Genomic DNA, 17687 nt, shown 5'->3' with positions numbered 1-17687 from the left:
TTGCAGTCCAGCTGAGGTAAGCTTACTTTAAAGCGCAGCACTTGTAGGGAATTTAAACTGGCAGACTACCTCTCATACAGCCCTGAAGTTTCAGGGTGCCATCTGGGCTGCCAGCTTCCATCTTTCTCATATTGCATAGTTACTTAAATAAATAAGTTGTGGCATCTGTCAATAGATTGATGATCTCTGCTTTTCAAAAGAAGTTTGTGTTGACTACTGCCAAATATCTTGCTTTTATTGTTCTAGAAATTTAGTTTGTATTTTGTTGCATCTGGTCTGTTGCAGGTTGTTGTTTTGTATTATGCTTCCCATAAAGGAATAGAGTTCATATTATTAAAGGATATTTTTTCTGTGTTTTGTCCACTGTTTCTAATAATGCAGCAGTACTGTGTAAGCCACTAATGGTGTTACAGCACTAAGGAATCTTTTTGGGCTCGAGTTAAATAATCGGGTGTCAGGGAAGCATGATTAACTTCCAAAAACAGCCATTGCCAGTGACTCTGATGGTACTAGAGGGAAGCACTGAAATGAGATGTAACCATTGCAAGCCCTATGCTACAGAACAGGGGAAAATTATTTTAGATTATGTGTATTTTGACAGTATGTGACTGCCTGTTCAGCAGGCACAGGTTTGCAGGAGCGACTACAACTGACTTTTGTGCTGCTTTGTTTCATGTATGTTGCAACAGAATCAGAGAGCTTCTTTGCTAGTTGGCCTCTGTTAGGGTATGAACTTGTAGTTGCATGATCGTTGGACACTTGCACATATAAAGCAAAGTCTCAGTGACTTTGCACATTCACGTGCAAGTAAGGTCAAATATCCTTACAATTTCAAAGTCCCTCAGTGAAGATGCTAGTTGCAAGTATTATTCTTTGATTCATACTCGCAAATTAGGATCACCTTCCCCTTGAACAGAATCACAGAATAGTTGAGTTTGGAGGGGACCTCTGCAGATTGCCCACTTCAATCGCCCACTGTTCAAAGCAGGGTCAGCTGGAACAGGGTCTTCAAAGTCCCCTCCAGTTTTGTTTACAGTTTTTCATTTTCTTCTAAGGAACTTATTTTTCCCAAAACTTGGAATTACCTTATGACTACTCGTGCAGGTCTGAGACAGAGGAATAGAAAAAATAAGAGGTGTTTTTTAATCCTGAAGACTCTTGGCAGCAGCTTTGTTTTAGCAAGTCAAATTTATATACTTCTGGTATACCTTCTGAAGAACTTTGTGGACAGGCAGGTCTGGGCCCACTAGAGTCTCATGCCTGTTGACCTGGTTCCAAGTTGTCTTGTCATTGCTAGTTTTTTTTACATTGTAAGAAAATGTGTCTTAGTAAGCTGCTAAGGGAACAGTGGTGATTTAAGCCAATGTGTTTACCTTTGTAGTAGGCTGTAATAACACGTGGTTAAAGTAGCTCCACTGACAAGCAGTAATTCATTAAAGCTGAGCACTCAGTCATATATCCCAACCTGAATCTAGGCCAGGACATTCAGCAGTTTTGAAGCTGTGGGCCAGATGCCAGTTTGGGGTTATGTCTGTGGAGCAGCCGTACTGGTCTCCAGGCTTGCATGGAGTCACCAGTAATAGAGTAGTAAAGTACTTGGATTGCATATGCACAGTAAGAGTGAAATGTCACTTGGACATTAGGATGAAGTTGTCCCATGAACAGAACATGTACCACACTCCCAGAAGTATACCTGGGATCTAGATAATCAGGAACCTCTGTTGTAATTGCAGGCAGTGTAATTGTTGCTTTCCTTAGTTATACTACCCATTGTCCTGAGTGGCCTGTAGAGGCAGTGGGAATTTGACACTGGTGGTATGCCAAAGCAGGAGAACGTCTGCAGAGCTTGGTAGGTGGAAAGTTCTCGTAGTAGGAAAGAAGGAACTACGTTCTCTATCTCTTAAGGGAAAGAGAGGGAAGGTATATATGAGGAAAAGAAATTTATACATTTTTGCTTTATTTGCTGCAGGCTTCCAGGGTCAAACACAGATCTGGAATAAGTTAAGTAACAGTAATTTCAGACACTAGAGAATCTTAAAGAAAATTGTCCATATAAAGCTTACTAGTAACTAAAGGAAAGAAAATCTACTAAGAGGTTCCCTTTTGAACAGATAGCCTAAAATAGGGTATTGGATCACAAAAGGAATGTGTTATACTTGCATTCATTATAGATGTTAAGCTTTCTGCCAAGTGAGACTTGATTCTAATGACATGCTGCTGCTGTGAGTATCAGGCCTGCTCTTTACATTGCTGCTTGCAAAGATATTTCTTTCTGACAGCATTTTGAATCTTGACTTTTACCCTTGAACACTCAAACTCAGTTTTTACGTTCTTGATCCAAATCATGAAAAGCCTTGTACAGCCATCACAAAGGACAAAAAGCAGCAGAGATGTGTAATGCTCTGACCCAGGTGAAGAGCCAGCCACCCATCCTAGAAAATGGAGTTGAGAATTGGGCCTCTGTAGTGGATCTGTTTACAACATAGAAGCACCATGCCAAAGGAAGAAGGGGTTGATTGAATCAGGTATGCTGCTCCTGTTTATAAGCAGTGATTTAGTAATGCTGCAGACTCCTTTCTCTAGAATGTGTGGGTTTTTTCAAGCAGTGCAGTCTGTTAATTTTGGCAAGCTGTTCAGATAGTAGAAGCCTTTCTCATAAGGTGCCTAAGTAGAATTTCTTAAGAATTTCTGATGACTGTGTTCTTACTTTTGGGATATAATGTAGGACTGAAGGAGAAATGTGTTCTCTTTTTGTTTCTACCCCATCTCCTCCCAGATTTCTGATGCTATAGAACATCTTCAAGAAGCACTGCAACTGTGCAAAGATGACATGAATTCACTTCATCTACTGGCCCTCCTCTTTTCAGCTCAGAAGCACTATCAGCATGCGCTGGATGTCATCAACATGGCTGTCGTTGAATACCCGGAAAGCTTTAGGTAAGAGTTATTGCACGATGCAATACATCCAATCAGGAATGGTCTCCTCACTAGTTCTCTTGTTCTCTGTTATACACAAGGAGCCTGTTAAATCATGTGTGCTGCTGGTGTGTTAGTCTCCTCTTAGGTGTACTGTGAAGCTAAAACATGTGAGGCTCAAGGTATTCTTTTGATTTTCTGTCTTCATGGTTTTTCTAGTTTTAAAACTAATCCTTGTGCTTGTTTGCTTTTGTCTCTCTGTATTGTGCTCCCACATATCTCCCTGTACTTTTTCATATGTCACTTTACATGTGGAGAAATGAGTGTGAGACAGCTATGATGAAGTCTGTCTATATCACAAATAACTTTCTATTTGGTAAACTTCCTGGTTAAAAAGAAACAAATTCTTCGTGTATTGACCATTCTTTTGATGCTCATGCATGACACAGCTTGCTGCAATAGCACAGCTGGGGAAAAAGATCAACTGAAAATCACAAACTGTAATAATGTATAGCTGAAAGGATGGTTTGGCTGCCTAAAAGCAGGTTTGAACCTGCACAGACTTCTTGGAGCCAGAGGTTTCCACTGTTCTATGTTTGACTTGGTCCTTCATCCATCTGAGGGAGATAAATTGAATTCCTTGCGATTTACTGTCGTGACCTTTCAAAACAATGAATTTGTCTGTTCTGTGCAAGAATTAAAGCTACTGTAATGCTTTCTGGTGATTACATACTAGCTGAGTTTCTCAGCTAAACTGCAGAAAATGCTGTTGCATTGCTGGAAGCCCAACTTCCATTCCGAATTGCCTGTATTTAACGGATATTTTAAACCCACACAGCATTGTCTTTTAGACAGCCTGCTTTCTCAGTGGAGAGAGGGAGCGGCCTCCAAAGGTGCAGGCCAGCAGCTGAGTGGGACGTTGTCTAAACCAGAGCAAAGGAAGGTCACAAGTGAGATTGAGGCTATCTAAATGTGAGCTTAAATGCTTTAGGGTCTTTTAGATTTATGGTGCTATATCAGCATGTAATGCTCGTCATTGTAAGCTGCATGTTGCCATTTAAAATTGCGCTACTGCCTGTGGTTTTGAGGTTAGTTACTTTGTATATGTGAGGAACTAAGACTGCCTGTGCACATCTTTGAGAACAAAGTGAAAATTGGAAATGGAAAAGCTCTTAAAATGATGCCAGCATCTCTTCAGAGTGTGAACATGGGTATGACAGAAACAGGAAATACTCCAGTGGCTGCTAAATTGTACTTTGCAGTTTGAAAGTAATAAGCATAGTAAAAAAACCTCGTCATGCAGTCAAAGGTGGCATCATACTGTAAAGATCAGATAATCATTGCAAATAGTCAAAGATAGATAAGACAGAGGTGGAAGAGGAAGAAGAAACTGGTTGTTCACGTGAGGACCAGAGCATTTGCCGTGTCAGATCAATCAGCTGGTCCATCAAGTCCTGGATCTTTCCTCCAGCACTTACAGATGATTTATGTTTCAGGGGAGGACCAACCAAAGAAAACACAGTGTGCAAAGTAGCTTAGAGGGCTGCTGGGTGGATTCCTTTGTGCTGTCTGGCAATCTGATTTCCCCAAAGCAGGAAAGGTTATGTCCTGTGCTTCCATCAGTGCCAATCTTCATGTGTGGAAAGACCTTGCAAGAAGTAGCAGAATAGGTGGTTTCTGGTAGAAGCGATTAATACTGGTAGTGAAAGCCACAGGTTCCTGCTTACTCCTTGACATAGACTTGCTAGGGTCTGTGCTTGTGGAAGAACTCCCCTTTGCTCCCTGCGTGCGCTGTGGTACGTAACACAGCTGGCAGTGAGACTCATGCACAGATATGCTGGGATGCAGGAGTAGGGGCTGGCTTCTTGCCTCTGCTGCTATGACTAGCCTGTCTCGGTGTGGGTCTTTAAACCAGCCAGCAAATAACTGATGAGTGAGGCAATGGAGGAAGAGTATCAGAGTTGCAAGACAGGAAAAAAAAAAATTGAAAAAAAATTCTGAAGAAAAAGAACAGAAATCCAACGGGGGGGGCAAGAAAAGTAACAGAATACACCTGTAGTGTGCACCAAATCTGAAACTGTTCCAGACTTTCTAGAGGTCTAAAGTGCAGTTTGTGCTAGGAGGGATTTACTGCTTTGCAAAACCTCTTTGAAGGGAGAAAGACCTGATGCTATTGTGTATCTCCAGTTGTTATTGGCTTCTAGAAAAATTGTAGTAAACTTTAATACTGCATGGAATGACTACAGAATACTTCATGTAAATAGTATAGGCATGATTTCAAAGCTGTGTTTAAAAGTGGTTGATTATTTTTCCCAATTCACATTGATATGAACCAGGCAACTGTGTAATGTGGTGCCTGGGGGCTCCCTTCCTAATGACAACTCTTTTTGGAAGCATAGTTTGATGGCATGTATCAAGAAAAAAAAGATGAAAGCTGCATTAAGGGACTGTAGGGCTCTGTAGATGGCAAAAAAATTGTAAGCATTAACTGGATGTATATCCTAAACAAAAGAAAGAATAATGCATAAAAAGTTAAGGTCTTAGCTGGCCCAAACTGCAGATGTCTCATACTGTTTCATTGATCGCTTGCTGTATGTAATTGAGTTTGTTCCTGCTTTTTTATTTTCACATCAAATTCTTTCATTATATATTTTAAAGAAGTCATCATTCAGGTTGTCACATAGTTGGTTAGTGGTTGAAGCAACTGGAAAAATATACTGCAGTGCTCAGCTAACACACAATGTCCTTTGGCATGAGCCCCATAAGACTGACCCAAATGTGTCTAGAAGCGCCCCTCCTTGGAATGTTCAAACTTACACATTTACTTGACATTTCAATGGTCTCTCTGGTGCATAGGGAGGGGGGATATGAAAGCTAGGCACTGAACACTGAGAGAGATGAACTGGAATGTTTTGGATCCAGCTGTTGGAGAACAACAGCCTCAAAAGGCTACCTATAGTAACAAATGCATTACATTCTAGTCAGTGAATGACTGAATTTGAGCACTTGGATGTACTTTCAAGCAATGATAGAGGAAGACTGGATAGAGGAAGAATGAGAGCTAGCTATGTTGGACATAAGAAGAAAGAAATAATAGCAGCCTTTACAGGGGAGGTATCACCTGAAAAATCATTGACTCCTGTGGAGGCAGACTGCCCAGGATAAAACTTAGTGGGTTTACATCCTGTCAACATTGGTATGCTTTTGAAAGAAGTTAATGAATGCAGTACCAACAGTCGGTTTTGGTATGTACTTCAAAGTACTAGCTCCAGCACATTTGAGAGAGAAGACTCCTGATAGCATCAGGTATCTCCCCTCCAGGTCAATGATGCTGATCATTGATCTTTCTTAAGATGGATTCCTTCAAATTCTTTTCCACCTCAAAGGCCAGCCTTTTGGGCAGTGTTCTACCTGGGATCAGCTGTGATTACCTCCCCAGGCTTGTCTCAGGAATAGATCTTTTACATGGAAGAAATAATATTAGTGAGCACCCCTCTTGCCTCCCAGGTGATCTTCTTAATACATTGTTTATTTAGAAAGAAGGTATTTCCCTTTTTAAAGCCTGTATTCATACCTTGCAAAATCTTCCATGCAGAAGTCCCATAGGTCTGGCAGCCTGTGGAACCCACCACAGAGCCTGGCTGATGTGGTCCTTTATCTTCAGATGGTAATATTTCCTCCTTCCTGTTTTGCTTGTGTAAAATTGACTTTGTCGTCCTGACTCGCCCACTCTTCCAGAGACTGTTTTGTTCTGTGGTCATCTTTTAGCTCTAATTGGTTAGCTCCCAGCACTGGAAAAAAACCAAGGTCTCTACCTAGCCTAAGGTTGAAAATAGGATATCAATTTTATGGATACTGTATTGCTTTATAATTGCTCCCAGACTGCTTATCAAAACCTATTCTGTTTTTTGCCAGCTTGTTTTTTGTCTCCTGGACGGCTCCCCATTCAGTTAGAACAATACATTCTTCTGGCATAACGTACAACAATTTCTAATCACTGCCCAATAAGACAGTGAATGTTTTGTTAAATGATCATGTCTTTATATCAGTAGCAGTTCTGCATCTGGCACAGGAGTCGTAACTCTTCTAAATGAATAGCTGCTAATATTCCTTCTCTTGCTAAACTATAAGTCCCTATTCTGTTGCTTTCAGAATCTCAAAACTAGTTTTAAAGGGAAGTAACAGAAAACTTTTGGGAAGTGCTGCTATTCTACACATAAAAGAGTCAGTAAGAAGTAGGTGGATTGGTGTTTTGGAGAAATGTAGCTGTCAAATGCAGATGCTTTTGTTCTACCCAGATATTTGCTATCTCAAAAGTAATTGCTGTAATATTACTTTATACTAGAAATATTAAATGTGTATCTTGGAGATCATCAATAAAGAAGGAAGTAAATTTCACACGGGACATTGTGTGTGTTGTCTTGGTGGTATTTTAGCAGAATGTATTTTGAGGGCTGTCTGTAGCAAAAAAAACCCCAAAGTCCTCTTCTAGATTAGAAGTGGTTTACTGACAGCAAACGTCCTTGACTTCATCACTAATTTCATTAAGGACGTGTGAAGTAATCGTCTGGCAAGACTTGTCATAGTCTGGTGCAGACTTACTGTGGGGAGAACTATTCTGGGGTATAGAAGCAATGTCATTTACCAAGTGCTTCCACTTGCTACAAAAAAACCCCAATGTAAAATCCAGATCTCAAGACGCATGATTAAACTGGCGTTCCTAGTTTGAGTTCTTTTTCCATTACTCGTCAGGCTATTTCTTGTATGTTGAAAATAAACAACTCATACCTTCTTTGAGCAATATCTTTATGGGTACTATTGGAGTACTACAGTAATGTTAACAGCCATAAAGTAGAACTATCCTTTTGCCTGTAATTTCATGGGGAATAAGGAGTCAGTTGTGTCTCAGTGGATGGTTTGCAAACCTTTGCGTTATGCCTAGTCTAAACTACAATTTTTGTGTCAAGATGGTTGTACCTCCCACCTCACCCTCAAGTAATAGGATTGTGTGTGCTGTAGAATGGGTTTACCACTTATCTCATGAAAGTGGTGGTGACCTCACTTAGCTTTAGAAGCATGGCTTTAGAGAATCAGATCAGCCTGTGTATATGATTCCAGTTCATCACTAGGCAAAAGGCAAGGAAGCCTGGTGCATCTTGTGAGCGGACACGGTGATAAAACAGCTTGTTAAAATTCTCAGAATATTGGGTTGGGATTTTTTTGCTGAATTTATCAATGGTGCAAGGTCTGAGGATCTAAAGCAGGGGTAAGTTAATATTTTGGCTGTAGCATTTGATCATGCTAGACAACTTTTATAAAGAGGATATTCAAAACGCTTAAGGGTAGAGCTTTTCTAAGTTGACTTCTTGTGTGTTCAGAACAACAGTGTGGTCATACTCTGACTGGTGAATGTGACCCACAAGTGTTGTTATCGTTGTATTGATGCCCCAGACAATAATACAAAGTAATAAAAACTGGAAGCGTGTACTTGGGTGATATGACAGTACTGTGCTGCAAGAATACAAAACATACATGAGGCTTCTGTGATTCACTTAAACAAGAGAGATGTATTATGTGGATTTAGAAGGGTTGAGCTGGGTTTTTTCTGTAGTAACCATGAATATTTGCTTTTGTTGGCATGTTATGATCCCTTGTTGGTTTTATAAAATTAGCCTAAAAAACCCTTGGTGATATATTGCAATAATCAGGACTATACTCTGTGGAACTAGTAAAGATATTGAGTATTTGTATACCAAATATGTGAAGGGAAAGCTTTAAGCTAGTCTCATGACTCTTATTAATGATAACACAGATACTTAAAGCTAAAAGAGTTTTAGAAATAGAAATCTAACTGATTTTTTTCTGATTTGGATTTATTTCCACGTTTTTCAGCTTCTTTTTTCTTTTTTTTTTTTTTCTTTTTTGCCCTGGATGTTGGGGAAACAGAATGAATTCTTGAGTTACAGTATCCAAGATCAGATTCCCATTTTGGCAGGTTCAAACAGATGTATGCACCCCTTTCTAAGGATCACAGTCTGATCTAAGACAAAAATTCAGCAGAGTGTGATAGCCTTCTATCCACCATCTTAATGCAGGGGGAAGAAATATCCCCCTAGCTGGTTCATGTCTGTTTGTGCCAGGAATGGATTTGTGCTAGCGTGCGTATCAATTCATCTTAAAATTATATGGATGGATTCAGTGGTACCTGGGGAGAATTCTATTCCTTTGTAGCACAGGGTTCAGAATATGAATAAAAGGAGTTAAACGGAGCTTAGAGAGGAAACCTACTGCAGACTTATTTTCTTGGTACAGTATGAAAAGAAGAAACAGCCATGTGGTTTTCCAATCTTTAGCAACAACGGTCTTTCCTCTGGATGAAAAAGCAGTTTTGTTTCGTAACAACTTCTTTTTTTCTACCATCTGAGTAAATGGCTACTGCCTCCATTCATTTAAGACCTTATAGTGAGCAGCAGTGCTTCTACATGCTGGTTTTGGCATTGGAGAGGTAACACAAATTCTGCAAATGCACAGGCTTCAGAAATTTAGGAATAAATTCCAAAATGCAGGAATAGCTGATTTGAGATGGTTACCACCCACAGGTTCTGTACTTAAGAGCAATTTATTTGTGTAAAAGTGTGAAGTTCCATAAGGGAATGTCAGTAACTCTGTGTTTGTGGCTTCAAGCTTAGATTTTGCGGGTTTTCCAGTCGAGTCCTGCTGTGTGTTTGTTGGAGCTGCTAGCTTGGTTTGAACACGACGTTTAAGTCATAGTTCATGACTACTGATAAGCCAGAGGAAAATGAAACCTGCAAAGCACTTTGTGATAGTAATAACTGACTGAGTTACTTGTTGATCTTTAAAATTTGTGGTTTTTTGATGTGTCAGGCGTTAATAGAATAAACTCTGACCACTCAGCACAGCTGCTTTTTGAAACACAAAAATGTCAATTTTATATTCCTCCACTTGCATTTATCTTATGCAATTAACTTCTTGCCAGTACTTTCTCACCTGGATGGAAAAATGGATGCTTTCTGGTTCCTGCACTTCAGTGCATTGTATATATCTGCCATATGAGTGAGTTAGTCCCCCAAAACGCACTTTTCTCCCTGTGTCATTTTCTTTTGAGAGGCTGCAGGATGTTCTGCTTTATATTCAGAGGAAGTGTTTAGGAGCCCTGACTGCCTATGTTGAATGCCAGAATGTATTGAAAAATAGCATGTGTGTATTATCTGGGCAGCAGAGTCAAGTTGCCAGTAGGAACTTTGCGGTCTGGAGTTTTGCTGAAGTACGTGCATGTGGGGGTTACCCAAGGTGAGGAGGGACTTGGTGATTGGGATCACTGTGTTTCTGCTGGGCAGTTTTCTGAACTCCGACGGTAGACCTGGGTCATGGAGATCAGAAGGAGGACATGAGGCATGCTTGCTGCCTGGAGATCAAAAAGAGAACCAAGGGGGAAAGCTGGTGGTGGTGTGGGAAGCCCAGCTCTAAACCTTCCTTTCCTGCTTTGGGGCCACACACATATACAGGGGGGCCACATAGTGTGCCATCATTTATTAGCAGCTTCAGATACCAGTTTTTGCTGGAAAACATAGTTAGAACCTTCTTGAATTCCTTCAAGGCTCTCTTACTATATGGATGAAGGAGGAAACAAAATGTCCTGCTTGGCCATTTTTCATCTTTTGTACATTTAGTGAAGGTGAAGGCTGTGGAAAGTCTGCTGTCAAACATACAGATCTGATAATCTGAAATTGTTTCCTGAGGTTCTCAGAAGCTGTTCACCAGAGGAGTAGAGAAAGATATGTTGTGGGGTTTTTTTTCCTTATAAGGCATTCCTGGATTTTCTGAAACCTTTAAAAAGCTTCAAATGCAGGGATGATCAAGAGTCTCATTTTAGGATTGGGATTTTATTTTTCAGAAGAAGGAACATCAGCTTTATTAGCATTCACTGAGAATTACTGTTGATAATCATTTCTGGAAAACACAGGTCCTGAAACACAGAGGCATGGATGTTAGGCTTAGAAAATTGTTTTTCAGTGCAGTAGATGACTTTCCAAGAAGTTTGCAGTGCAGTCAAGCCATGCTGTCTCTCAGATGAGTACCATGCTCTGATCACTCAATAAAAGGCTTGTTTTATTCATCTCTAGCTGGAAATTTCAGACTCGAGTGACTCCTACTCTAAGGTCCTAGGAATATTTATTTATCTAATGAGAAGAGCACAAAATGTTTTGGGGTTTATTATTTTCTTCTTCAAAAAGAAGAGGTAGGGGGAAGTATTCAGACTTTCTGAAGAACTCACCAGGGAACAGAAACTAAGTATGGCAATTTTTCAGCCACAAATGTGGTTTTTACCTTCTAACAACAGGGAAAGCCCTTGCCCTTTGTGCTCTCAGAAGATTTTGCTAATAATTGTGTCTTAGATGGTAAGTCTACTTCTGTCGCCATTGTCATTAATGTCTGCAGAACTGAGGGTGTAAGCAGGTACAGTCATACTATTTGATACTAGTCAGTATTCATGTTACTTAATATTTTAGTCTCTCTTAGGAAAGGAAAGAGAATGATTACTGGAGACGGTTATCATCGAGAGACTGTGACGTAGAAGTTCTGTATTACCAACATGACTTTAAAAACATCAACACATATTCCTTAATATGTTAACATTTTTACAACACAAAACAAATAATATGAAACATGTTACTCTCTGCTTTATTAATTTTTACCTTGGCTTGAAGCTTTCTGTTATGTATGTAGTTCAACAGTAAATTTGTCGTAAGACTATATTTTAGGAGAAAGGGTGAACATGAGGATGGAGAGCTAAATAGACTAATCAAGTGTCACTAGCAGAGTGACATTAGCAGAGTTCTTCTTGTGTACACCAACAGAAAATTTGACCCAAAACTATGTAAGTATGATGTAGAATTGTGTTTCTCAGCACTGTGGCTGGAAATGTGAACTGCTGGAGATCTAGCAGGTTAGGAATTGAACACAGTGACCTCCACTCTGTAGGTCTGTATCAGCTGGAGAAGTGGCAGGAGGCTGATAACTAGGACCTTGAATGAAGATCATACAAGTAAGCAGTTGCACTAAAATTTATAGTGAAAAGACTCCTGGATATATTACATTTTTTCCTGGAATCTGGCCATTTGCGTCTACCATCTGAGCACTTACAATGAGTTGAGATTATTCTGTAGTTTTTCTTGTATTTTCTCAGGGCAAGATCAATGTCTTTCCTGTGGTAGTAGAATATATAGTGCAGTGGGGCTCTGAACCCAGCTGAGAATATAGCATGGCACTGTAGTCCATGTAATGAGCTGGAGAGATGGCCAGTTGGTCCTTCCACAGGTGGGCAACAGAGCTGCAGGAAGCTGTGCTACAGAGGGAGGGAGGGAGCCATACCTCCTGCCTGCGAGTTACACCAAACAGTTGTTTGGTCTGATTCTTGAAAAATTAGGTATTTGCTGTGTTGGGGAGAAAAGGAAAACAATCTTTTGCTTGGTTTAATAAATTTCAGTAGTGTTTAAATGGGGAAAGTAGCAAAGTGGGAATGACATAACTCAGTGTTAAACAAAGGGATATGATACAGGCCTGAGGATCATCTTTAGAGTCTTCTCCCGCCCTCCCCCAGACCATTGCAGCGGAAGTGCTTGGAGAGCATTGCAAAAATGGCACTTGAGGAGAGGAATGTGCGGCATCTGCCCACCCTGCCAAGAGGGGTGCTGCTCCCCCCCAAATAAGGATGCAGAACCAATAGATAGATGCTGGCGGCTAAACCCTCCTCACCAAGAGAAAGAAGCAGCTGGTGCCTGCGAGGGAGCACCCGTTGCAAAGGGTATGTCCATGCTGCCGGGGCTGCTCCTCGCAGGGATGTGGGCAGGCCGGCTTCAGCCCAGCTCCTCAGAGCGCTGCTGACGGTCTCCATAGAGATGGTGATCTGTGTGGGCGAGCTGCCCAGCTGTTTGCGCTCACGCTCTTGAGCCCTGTGGACCCTCGTGGGCTGCCTTCAACTGCGCAGCAGCTTTTCAGCTAGGCATCGACTAGCCTGAACGTATCAAGCTGCAGCAACTGCCAGCAAGGTGGGAAAAGCACCGGTGGTGACCAGCGCTAGGTAGCAGGCAGAGACTGAGAGCAAAAGCGTCAGAGATTTTCCTGGCCTGCAAAATCCAAGCATGTGCTAACGCACAGAGCAGATCCCAAAGGTTAGATGTCCCGTGTACTGGTTAAAACAAAACTACCAGTAACGCTCACCTCAGGAAGCCACTGGTAAGCAGCATGGGCCAGTGTTCATTTGGGGTAGTTCATGCCACTGCCAGTCAGCAGTGCTGATCTGACTCGTGGGGGATTTTTAATCTACCTGGGATTGCTTTAATCTGTGCTCTTCCTATGCCTCCAGAAGGAATGGCTCCTGAGAGGGAGAGCACACAGACTTCCTCTGCCTTTCTGAGCCACCGCTGTAGTGCTGTTCTGTAGAAAGACTTGTTCAGAGCTGCGCACGGTAGTATTGGGAGTTTATTGTCTCACTAGCTGTGATAGTAATGTTAGAAAGCATGCAGAGAATTCTAGTACAGATTTTTGATGTTCTAGAGGTCAAACTGTTCTTAAAAGAATGAAATAACTTCTGTGGATGCCATACCAGCTCAGACTATACCTAATACTTGCAATATTTTTTTTTATCAGATGTGCATCAGGTATTAATTTAGACTTTGTTCATTTCTCCACTTAGATCTCCTGCAAAAAATATACTTTTAAATATGGCAATATCGGCTTCTGACCTCATCTAATTGGCCCCTGCACATGGCAGAGCCGGTGTCTCATTTTACAAGGCGTAGCAATATGCGCCTTGAATCTGGGAATTCTGGATGTAAGCCATATTGTACCTGAACAACAATTTATTTTTTTCTGTAACACAGTATAAGCAACAGTACAGTGTAAAGTTGCAGTGCCATGAAAAGCTGGAATCAGCACTCACAAATTATGTATTCCAGCAGGTACTCATTATTTGCCTACATAGACTAGGCCATTAGTCTGGGATTAGTTGCAAGACGTGGGAGAGACAGAAATCATGGTTTTAGGTGTCACTGCGAGCACTGTTATTACAGGGAAGAACCGATGAAGCAATTCTGTATCCAAACAGCACCTTAAGGAAATCATGTTTCTTACAGGGTAGGGCAGATTTGCTCTTCAGCGCTTAGGAGACTGTAATAAGCTGTAAGACTGGCTGCAAATAATGTCACAGCTAAAAAAAAAAAGTGTTGCTCTTTCATTAAGGACAAAGCCAAATACAGGTTCTCACAAATGAATGAATAAATTCTAAATGCTTCCTCTGATGTGTGAACTCTGAAATTAACACCACTGATTTCTGCACACTAAGAATAGTACAGGGTATCAGCACCAAGGGAGGAAGGGAAAGGAAAAAGATACCCTTCCAGTCTTTAGCATTCCGATTGCTTAAAGCTTAAGCTATGTAGCATAAATGGTTACATCTGCCATTTCAGAAGTTAATTGAATAGCCCCACATCAGAGCTGTAGTAGAAAAATCCCTAGTAATTGGCCTGGCCCAACCCAAGCGATGCTTACATCCATTTGTACGCTTGTTCTCCTGCAAGATTTTCTGACCTCGGCACTTGTAAGTACTTACCTTTGCTTGCGAGCAGGTTCTGGTTGGGTTGTTGGCCTTTTAAGAAAAAGCTTAGTGTCTAGATTTCAAGCTGAAGAGAAGGAAAGCCACACTGTTTTACCCTACCCAAGTAGGGGAAAAAATACAGCTGAGAACAGTGCAGATGGCCTGAATCAGACTGGCACATAGTGCTGGAGTATCAGCATCAGCTGACTACCTTAAAAAGTGAGGTCCTGTCATCTCCCTGTTTTTGTTGGGCATCTCATAAGCCACTTTTCCAAGATATGCGTAAGAGCAGTTTGTCTGGCTGAAAATATCCCCCAGAAGAACAAGAAAAAAATTGTGTGAAACCACAATACATTAAAGGCCAAGGAAATGAGGATATTTATTTTTTTCTGATGTTAAACTTTATTAAACTAAGGTGATAAAAATGTAACAAAACAAAAAAATCACAGTGCTGCAGGATATGTGTTTTCCACCTGGTGCTCTTCTAACTGGCTCTGCACATTTTTTCAATCAAATTCAACAGCCTCTCAGGAAATTTTACTAAACTTGATTGCCAGTTTCTCTTGTACATGGCAGCCACTGCTAGGAGGAGGGAGTCTGGGGAGGAAGTCACTGCTCGTCGTGCTCAGTGCACAGTCCATCTAAATTCCTTCACTGTTTTAGTATATACCGGCAACAATGTTGATTATGTTTTCAGCACTTAAATAGTGCCATTAAGCTGTTGCTCAAGAGTACACCCTAATCGGTGTGAAAGCATTTTGAGTTTGGGCTTGGAATAGAATTTGCAAGTGGGACTGAGCGCAGAGCTGGTGCTTTCTGAAGTTTAAGGCTGCAGTTGTGTTGAGGTTTTATATAACAAATACCTCATGCCTTAGTCAGGGCCACTTGTAGTGAGAGTAACTATAGTAACAAAACAAAGTTTCTAGCTAGTGAAGGAATATTTCCAATGAGCAGGACATCAGTCTCTGATCCAGCCCCTGAAATATGCTTATTTATCAGTTTTGTGTGCAATGCTATTTTAATAGCTACTACTGTATTTTCAAAGCTATTTAGAAATTTTCTTTTGGTGTTGGGGTTTGGTTTGGTTTTTTTTGCCTGAAACCTATGGAGAGACTTGCTCCTTTTGCCTTCAAATGGAAATATTCTGATTATATTCCTGCTTTTTAAACTTGTTTTTCTAAAGAAATGGGGATTGTGCAGTTGGGCTTTTTATACCTTGAACACTTTTGAAAATACTGGCTGATTTTTAAAACAAGTTTTGACAGTGTTAGACATCCTGGAGATAATTTATGTTTCTGTAAGTTTCCTAAAAGCAGCTGGCTGAGTGGAGGCTGGAGGGAGCAGGCAGAGCCAAGCCGTGCCAGTGGGACGGTGAGCACACGTGGAGCGGGTACGACCTGCGGGGACGCGGCAGCAGCACCGTCACGAGGTCTCCCAAAGGGCTCTGAGAGAAGGGCTGGCAGTGGGGAACAGGGACAGATTGCAATGGGGGACAGGGGCAGAGGGTGCAAATCCATAGGAAATCGCATACCACCTGGGAAGGGACAGTCTGTGGCATTTAAATGAAGAGTCTATAAATACATACTGTTTGTTTCAGTGTCTGATATGCTCATTTGTATGTGGAACAAGTGGTAGCAGAATGAGTAAGAAAGGTAATGAGTGATGCCGCAAGTGGTGAGCGGCCCAGCTTAACCAAATCGGCACGTGTTGGAGGTGCAGGAACAGGCTGGGGTCTTAGCATGGCCCACAGGAATCGACCCCCCTTGGAAACCAGGGAATCACACCTCTTTTAGGTTGTCACAGGAATCTTAACCTAAAAGTGACAGCCTGGTTAAATAACAGCAGAAAGAATTATTATTCCATTAATAAAAAGGTCTCATAAAACTTCAGTACAGAGCTTTTTCTCTTGCCAAACCAATGTTTTATGAGGAGCAGGAAGACATGTTTAAAGGAAGCATGGCATTTGCTGGAGCACACTGAAAGCACAGTGCTGGGCCCTGGCTCTGTCTCCTCAAAGCTGTGACTGGTGTTTGGACAGTCTATGTGTGAGTTTTCCTTATCCTGGCTTCATAAACCAAAAAAACTAGTTTTTAAAGAGATCCCTGACTCTTTTCTGTTGCCTGTGAATAATTGTCTTTTCTAAAGTTCAGTAACTTTCTGCTCAAATGGATGAGACCATAAATTCACATTATTAGCCTCCAATAAAACTAAATGCATTGCTGCACCAGAGTGGATTCTCCCATTCCATGTATTTCCTCCTTCAAGCCACAACTTTGTGCTCCTACTAATTCTCTCGCCATTTGGTGGTGGAGTATTTGGAGCACCAGGCAAGGAAACAGAGGTGTGGAAAATAGAAAGGAAAACAGAGTGAGAGAAAGCCAAAATCTGTTCTTTGGATTGGAGGGAATGTAGAAAATCCACGTGAAGCTTTCATGTAGTTTTATGGGGCGGTTCCTGCAAATCAGAAAATCTAGCAATTCACCTCTTTTCCATAATAAGATGCAGTTTGTCCACCAGTAGGCAGCAAGCAAATACCTGTTCTTCTGCAAAACCCTGTTTCCTACAGTCGTAGAACTGTAGTAAGCCCTTTCAGCCCCAGACTCCTTGAATGATGCCCTGTTTGAATTTTCCACCAGCCCTGTGATGCATCAAACATTTTGTAATCATTTTGTACTCCAGTCAAATGCAGCTGTGACTGGGGAAGAGTAGAACAGCTTTTTAACAGGGAATAACAATAGCACATATCAGATTAGGCTGGGAAGTTAGGAAGAATACTCTACCTAGTTCAAGTTGGCGAGATGGTTGTAGAAAGGCAGAATGTAAGAGACCAGAGCTGGAGTTTTTCTGTATCATATGAGCTGACACCTGTGTTCCAGTAAAAATGTGACTTCAGCTCCTTAATATCTTCAGTTAATTCGAACTTGGGTTTTACATTTCATGTAAAATGACTTAATGATCCTAACAGGGGATGGGGCAGGTATTGAAAAAGATGAATCTTAAGGGGCCAAATGTAATCTTAAAGACCCAAATAAAAGCAATTTAGTTCAAAATGTTAAGGAAATCTGGCCAGATATAACCGAATCAATCTATGTTATGGTTGGAAAGATACTTTTTTTACTCCCCCTAAATAAGCTACAGCACTAAACCCCATAAT

At 41.1% G+C, this 17687-nt stretch overlaps 1 protein-coding gene across 9 annotated transcripts in view; it reads left to right on the top strand.

Moving 5' to 3' along the window:
- The window catches only part of TTC7A (tetratricopeptide repeat domain 7A), a 194848-nt gene that overhangs the window by 103323 nt on the left and 73838 nt on the right, over nucleotides 1–17687 (top strand). For all 9 annotated transcript variants that reach the window (XM_075749060.1, XM_075749059.1, XM_075749063.1 and 6 more), the window contains one exon: nucleotides 2777–2937. In XM_075749060.1, coding sequence (XP_075605175.1) covers nucleotides 2777–2937 — 161 coding nt within the window. The remainder of the gene's footprint in view (nucleotides 1–2776; nucleotides 2938–17687) is intronic.

This window comes from Balearica regulorum, chromosome 3, assembly GCF_011004875.1.
Source record: "Balearica regulorum gibbericeps isolate bBalReg1 chromosome 3, bBalReg1.pri, whole genome shotgun sequence".
NCBI lineage: Eukaryota > Metazoa > Chordata > Aves > Gruiformes > Gruidae > Balearica > Balearica regulorum.
This window is presented reverse-complemented; position numbering and strand designations above follow the sequence as displayed.